At 53.5% G+C, this 7,071-nt stretch overlaps 3 protein-coding genes across 3 annotated transcripts; all 3 read left to right on the plus strand.

The window, feature by feature from the left end:
• Positions 1-2,156: 2,156 nt before the first annotated feature.
• KRP23_1568 (uncharacterized protein) lies at positions 2,157-4,361 on the plus strand (the record flags this gene model as incomplete). The annotated part of the gene is made up of 1 exon (XM_067886228.1): positions 2,157-4,361. The coding sequence occupies one exon, from the start codon at positions 2,157-2,159 to the stop codon at positions 4,359-4,361; it is 2,205 nt and encodes a 734-aa protein (XP_067752147.1).
• A 550-nt stretch (positions 4,362-4,911) lies between these two features.
• Positions 4,912-5,712, plus strand: KRP23_1569 (uncharacterized protein; the record flags this gene model as incomplete). Its single annotated transcript, XM_067886229.1, has 1 exon — positions 4,912-5,712. One exon carries the CDS (start codon positions 4,912-4,914, stop codon positions 5,710-5,712), a length of 801 nt encoding a protein of 266 aa, XP_067752148.1.
• A 222-nt stretch (positions 5,713-5,934) lies between these two features.
• On the plus strand, positions 5,935-6,967 carry KRP23_1570 (uncharacterized protein; the record flags this gene model as incomplete). The annotated part of the gene is made up of 3 exons (XM_067886230.1): positions 5,935-6,221; positions 6,295-6,486; positions 6,568-6,967. 3 exons carry the CDS (start codon positions 5,935-5,937, stop codon positions 6,965-6,967), a joined length of 879 nt encoding a protein of 292 aa, XP_067752149.1.
• Between the last annotated feature and the right edge of the window lie 104 nt (positions 6,968-7,071).

Here is a 7,071-nt window from a genome sequence, read left to right on the forward strand (position 1 = left end):
AAAGAGATATCCACACACCCAAAGGCACCCCCGGCCCCGGATCAAGTCCAGGCCGCCAGATCAGAGCTTGATTGAATCGCTCCGGATCTGGATCCATAACCGGCAGCAGAGCGAAGACTTCCGCGCTGCTCCACCCCATCCCCGCGTCCCGCCAGGACGGTCAAGAAACACAAAGCCACATCTCTTCGGAGCGCCGAGAGAGCAGATCCAGCCCACCAACGGGTACACAAGGTGAGAAGTTCAGCAGATCACGGATCATCGGGGGACCCCCTCCGTTAGTTGGTGTCTGGGCGCTGTTGGGAAGCCGGATCCAGTCTTAGCCAGATTTTGACGGATCCCGCTACACCACAGAACTACCTGATCAATACCTGAAGTTTTGACTGGGCGTGAATGATTGCCTTAAAAAACAATTTCTCCACAGGATTTCAGCGGGTCATTTAGTCGGAGGTGGAGGTGGCATTGGCGCTAACTATGTACATATTTTTTTGTCTCGGCAGGCATGGCATAAGTTTTGGCGACAGCTTCATTATTTCCAAATATTTCTAGGCGCTAAAGCAAATGTTACAAAGCTAATCTGAAGCCGTGTCGATTCCACGAATCAATGCATGTCAAGATAGGACACAGAAGGGAAAAAAGTTTTCCTTCTATTTTTGCAGGCAATCCTTCATGACCGGAGGAAGTACCTTCAGTACAGAAGCCGTTGTAACCGTAGTAACAGAGGGTTTTCATCTTTCATTTACCGGTATTAACGAATCGTAAGTGGCGGTGGGCACGCCATTGCGATCGCTCGGGTGGCGATTTGCCATTGGCGTCGGGTTGCGATCGTTTTTAGTGCAACCTGTCGAAGTGCTTGTAGAGAGAAATGGATTGGACCCAGCACTTCCAAATGCTTCAGGGTGCAGCTTTCAAAGTCATTGCATAAATCCATGGGCAAGTCGCCTGAATATCTGGTTTTCCCAGATGTGGAATAGGCAACCTTCGGGCAACATCCATATGCAGAAAGACCCCTTGCACTTGAAGTGTGGTGATGGACAGCGTTGTAAAACCCCTCGATTTAACGAAAGTTGGGGGGGGGGGGGGGGGGGGGGTTACCAGTCTAGGGGCGGATGGGTAAAAATGGAGGTATAATCCAAAATCACGAAACAAACAGTCTATCTGGGATTTCCGGACAACGCGAAGCCTGCGCTGCACTCTGAAACGTGATCGTCCGACGCGGACTAGCACAGATCCTCTGATAGCTACTGCACGGTCAGATAAACGAAAATATGCGAGTGATACATCATTCATTAGATGTTTGACAGGGCATACACATATTCTACAGACCACTCGGATCCGATATGTCCGATCGAATGACTTACAGAACTAACCTCACGCTACGCTTAGTTTTGGTCAAAATTCCGTCTTAAGTTGACGAGAAAACTTCACATAATGATATGATACGGGGTTCTGATATTATACACATCGTTAGTGTTGTCCGATAGTTTACCATATTCATCCATATCACCGTGAAGGTGCGAACAGTGAGAGAATGAGGATGGGTGGGGCGGAAGTTGCATATTCGATCTTGCAAGTTCCAGATATCAGTGGCCAAAAGAGGCGACTGAAGCTTTGTCACTCTCTTCCTCTGTGAGTAGAACGCTCTCTCCGTTGGAGTGTTGATGACAGGAGCAGAGCTTGCCAGCTCTTTAAAATGAGTAATATCGGAATAGTAATACAGTACTATAATATAACTAAGTATTCAGTACATTGAAAATACCCTTAATTTGAATTACTAAGTAGTATACTAAGTGTCCTAGTATTAAAACATTACTTAACGTACTAGCACAGTAATAGAATATTATATTGCAGTCATTTAAAATGTAAAGTAGTATCTACTGAGTGATTCAGTAGATTCTCGAACGCAGCCTCCCTTATACAGCCAGTGAACAACGAAAAGTGCTAATACTGCAAGCAGTCACTTGAGCGCCTCTTCCGGGCTGCAGCTCTACTGGCAGGCAGTCGCTTGAGATATCTGCAGCTCTGGTCATTTGTCCTGTAATTGTTTAAAACGTTTAAATGTTTGATTCGTAATTAGGCAATACATGACTACCAATAACAAATATGGAAGACTTTCGACGCAATAATTGTCAGAGTAAAAAGTTGCAGTTGCACCAGCGATGGAGCTGCTGCGCGACGGCCTCCAGGACCCGCACGGTATCCTATCCGTGTCCACCGCCGTTAGCACATTCTCTGCCGCGTCCTGGGTGCGTCCGGTGCTCCCTGAGGCCTCGCAGTTCCCGCCCGACGTCATGTTGCACGTGGACGGCTGCGTCTTCGCCTTGCACGAGGAGGTACTGCGTCTACGCTGGCCCTGGCTGCATTTGCAGCTGCAAATGCAACAACTCCAAGCACCTGATAAGGGACAGTTTACTACAAATGGTACAGACTTCAAACTTCACGTAGTAAAGCTTAAAGACCTGGATAAGAACCACAAAGCAGGCACCGCAGCGTGTCCACTGCAAACCATCACGTTGCTCAAGCCGCTGCTGTACACCACGTGCTTGGCTGCAGATCACCAACGTCAGGAGATCGAGGACGAAGACTCCAGCAGTTGCAGCGATGAAGAAGGTGGAAGTATTGATAGTGAAATGGGAGGTAGGAAGAGGCGACGAGGAAGTTTCAGGGCCCTGGGACACAAGGAGAATGAGAATCGACGACTGGGGAAGAAGCGAGCGAGAAAGGTGTTTGGTGCCGAGATGGCAGATGTGGTTATGGTTGAGAAGCCACGGGGGGTGATTCATGTGGAGCTTCTCGGAGCAGCGGCCATAGCCGTGGTGCCCGTGATCGAGTACGTGTACACGTTCAAGGTGCGACTACTGCACGAGTCGAGCGCGAGACAAACACTGAAATTGGCCGAGTGGGTCGGCATGGGGGACCGCATACGATACTCGTGTCTGCGGGTTGCTGTTAGACAGGTGACGTTGGATTCGTGGATGGAGCTGCTTGTGGCGTCTGCGGCGTTGACGAAAGAAGACATGAGGAGGAGAGTCTGCGACCGGTTAGTGGACTTTTTGTATGAATTGCAGCCAGTGCAATATCAAGAAGCGATGGAGAAGATTAAGCCGGTGTGGATTCAGGTTATCGACGACCACGATATGCTGGTCCGTGTGGTTGTCGCTTTGATCAACAACGTGCGCCTTGTCGGGTTCTGGAGAGACTTGCTGGACGCAATGGTCAATTGGCTTAAGCTGAAGTTCGAGTCACCGCAGGTACCATCACTTCGCGCTATGCACCAGCATTTTGTTACAGACTGGGAGCCGTTCGTGGAGTTGTCTCGCGTCGAGTGCTTCACAAACACTCCCAGCGCCAATGCCGTGCCGCTCCACGTGACGCTGTATGAGTTCGGCGACTTCGTGCTGCAGGCGTGCATCAATGCAGCAGGCTCGTCACCGCTCTTGTGGCGTGTCATTCGTCGTTCTTCGCCCAACTTCTTCTCTGAAGACCCTGAGGTGGCGGTGGATTCGGCAGATCTAGCTAACGACCCCGAATTCTGGATCCGAGGCCAACTCATCGTCAAGTACCAACCTGCCAATCGAGGCGGTGGTGTCGTGACTGAAGAAACGCAAATCGAGTACCAGCATTCGCGCCATCAGTATTGCATGTGGAAGACACTTGTTTCTTCAACGCCAGCAACGTCAGTTCAGACCACCAGTCCGAGTGACGAAGGCTGGGTGTACTACGAGGACCCGGTGCACAGCTACTACCGCCGGACTGTGTGCACCGTCAGCGGCAAACTGTTTTTGTGGGGCGACCCAATCTGTAGTCTATACCATCAGTTGCTTCAGACGACTTTGTTCTACAGCGCTCCGATCAACGTGGGCTCGGAAGTGGCCGACATCCTCATCGTGTCGGAGATGCAGAAGCTGCCTGTGGAGACGCTGGCCCTGGTACTCTGCAGCGATCGTCTGCGGGTCCCAGAGGGCGAGAAAACGCTTCTGCGCTGTCTGAACAAGATGGTGTTTGGGCTGGACGTTTACCACCTCGAGGCAGACGCTCAGCTGCCTCGACCATCCAGCGGCCGCATCGACGACGTAACGAAACTCTACCGATGCGTGCGCTGGTGCTTCGTCCCGCTGGACGACATGATGCAGGTGCTAACGTGGTCATCCCGCGCGCTGAAGCTGTACGAGATCATCGTGGACAGTTTGAGAGACCCAAACCGATCACGTAAGCGGCGACGTCCGTTTGGCTGGCGAAAGTTCCGGGACGCGTACATGACGAACGAAACGAATCTGAGCGAGTTCGAAATCGAGGCCGGCGACCTGCACCTCGCACCCAGCGGAGCCGCCGCGCTCACCGCACGCAGTCCTTCCTTTCGGTAGGCTCGCATTGGACACTGAAGCAAGAGTCAGCCAAGACGTTCAGAGCAAGTATGTATCGAGTTGAAGCCATCGTAATCAGAAAGAGTGGTCAACAGGCGGAGAGTGTGGTCAGCCGAAAATCAACCTTGTCCACAAGCGGCAGAGCACCACAGACAACGTGGAGCTGCCATGCTGCTGGCATGAAGTGAACCCACGCGGCTTCTACAGCTGTGACTACCAGCAGCAGCTCTTGGGTGCGCGGTACTAGACAGCAGCATTGGCTACAGCACGACTGGAAAGGCGACTTTACCCAAAGGTTTGGGCCAGAGCTACCACGCCGCGTTGGGTTCTGGTGCAAAATCAACCTCTGAGACGCGCGAGTCAAACGCAGGTCCATGCACGAGCACCGTGCGGGATCCCTGGATAGTCAACTGCTGCGCCATAACCAAGGCAGTTACCGGTATTTGCTCCAACACTGTACCCAAAACCTGATCGAGGAGGATAGGCACCGCCTAGTGTTCGCTCATTTCCCGATTTGTGGCCTCGCACTCAAGCGCCTCAATCGATCAAGATGACGTCCGCCAAGCTGCAGCCTCTGCTGCTGCTGCCTCTGTTGGCGCTGTACGCGTCCATGGCCTTCGCCCAGAGTGCGTCCGCCTCGGACTCTGCGTCTCTCCGCGGCTCGTCGTCGTCCTCCTCTGACGGCATCGTCGAGAACATCTCGGACACGATTCAGGTCGGGCCCAGCATCGCCGCCATCATCGCCATCGTTGGCGGTGCCGCCATGGCTTCGTGTGGCTACAAGCTGCTGCGTCCCGCCATGTTCGCCTGCGGGTTCCTCGTGGGTGGCTACATCGTGTCGGCCGTCGTGCTGTACATCGTGGACGGCCACTCGTACGAGCGCACGGCCTTCTGGGTGGCCTTCCTCATCGGCGGCCTCATCGTTGGCTCGCTCGTGGTCTCCATCTACAACGCAGGCATCTTCCTCATTGGCGCAGCAGGCGGCGTCTTCCTCGCCACCATTGTCAACGCCTCGTTCGGCTACAGGATCTACCCGAACGACCCCACCACGGGGCTGCTCATCCTGGCCATTGTGTTGGGTCTGATCTGCGGCCTCTTGGCCTTCAAGATCGAGAGATTGGCTCTTATTGTCGCCACGGCGCTGGTCGGCTCGGTCGTGCTGGTCAACGGTGCTGGTTACTTTATCGGAGACTTCCCCCGACTCACGGACATCAAGGACTACCGCTACAAGGACGAGGACGGAGACTACGTGTACGACATCCCCAAGGAGTGGTGGGGCTACCTCGTGGGCATCCTCGTGGTCTTTGTGCTGGGACTCGCCATCCAGATCAAGAAGACTGGCAAGAAGTAACCAGATAGGCACTCTACTCTATTAGCCACGAGGTCCTAGTAACGCACAAGGAATCGCGCACTTTTTGACTGTTCAGCACGTGCTTAGCGCTTCTACCGTGTGCCAGCATGGCAATCTGTACAGATGGACGCACGTGCAGCAGACTTTACGAGAGCCTTCACAGATGGAGAACCCACGTCCGTTTGGCCAGGGTCTCTTCGTGAAGAGACTTTTGGCCTTGACATGGCGTTGACTACACTGCAAGAAGAGGAGGTCGTTGAAGGGGGAACCACAGACGCTAAAGCAGATGGCCAGACAGCTACCAACTCGGAGTCCCAGCAAGATGGGGCCGGTGCAGTAAAGATGCCACGCGTCCTGAGCGCGTACGTCGCCGTCCTGCGTGAGCGAGAGGAAGGAGACTCGAGGGAGCAGATCGCGCTGCTGATGGGGAGTCGCAGCGTCTTGCCGCAGCGCGTGCTCTGTCTGGTGGACTATATATCGCAGACCAACACGCCGCTGGTTCGGCTTTGGTGCGCTTGCTTCAATGCTGTCGTGGTGATGTAGCAGATCGCATGCTTATCCTGGCGCTCTGTCTACGTGTAGCTTGTCCAAGAACCCGCTCGGACCGGAAGGCGCTCGACTCTTAGGCAGCGCACTCGTGACCAACAACACGCTGCAGTTCCTGGAGCTGGACGCCTGCGATCTCGTCGGCAGCGCGTACCGGCCGCAACATGAAGGGATCCTCGCGCTGTCCAAGGGGATCCAGAGCGTTCGGTCACGCCTGTGCTACATCAAGTAAGTGAACTTGTCCTTATGTCGTCATGCTACACGTTCGTCACGTTTGTATGCCTTGCGTGTACGCTGCACGCTGCTCAGCATCGCGAGCAACGACTTGCAGCCCGAGGGCTGTCGGATCATGCTAGGCGCCTTGTCCTTCCACAAGACATTGACAGCGCTCGACATCTCGGATAATATGCTGAGCCTCTTCAACGACAAGCAGGGCTTCCTCGCGCTCTCGTACGTGCTGCAGTACAGCAAGCAGCTCTGCTGGCTCAACATGGCAGACAACCCGCTCACTTTGACAGCAGCTTCAGCAGTGAAGAAGAGTTTGGCCTCCAACCACTCGCTCACGAGTCTGTATGCGACGAACTGCGATCTCTCACGAGATCAATGGCTAAGCTTTCAAGGTAGTAGCACTGAAGCCGCATCGCCAAGCAGAGCCAGCAAGAAACCGCAGCAGCGACCAAAGCAGCTCTTGCACACGTTGAAGTGCTAACATGGCTACATTTATTATCATTGCAATGATATATATATCGCTCAATCATTATATTTAGTGCAATAATTGTATCCGTACGACCGGTCGTATATCCATCTTCCTGC

The sequence above is a fragment of the Phytophthora ramorum genome, assembly GCF_020800215.1.
Source record: "Phytophthora ramorum isolate Pr-102 chromosome Unknown Phyram_PR-102_s0001, whole genome shotgun sequence".
Classification (NCBI taxonomy): Eukaryota; Oomycota; class Peronosporomycetes; order Peronosporales; family Peronosporaceae; genus Phytophthora; species Phytophthora ramorum.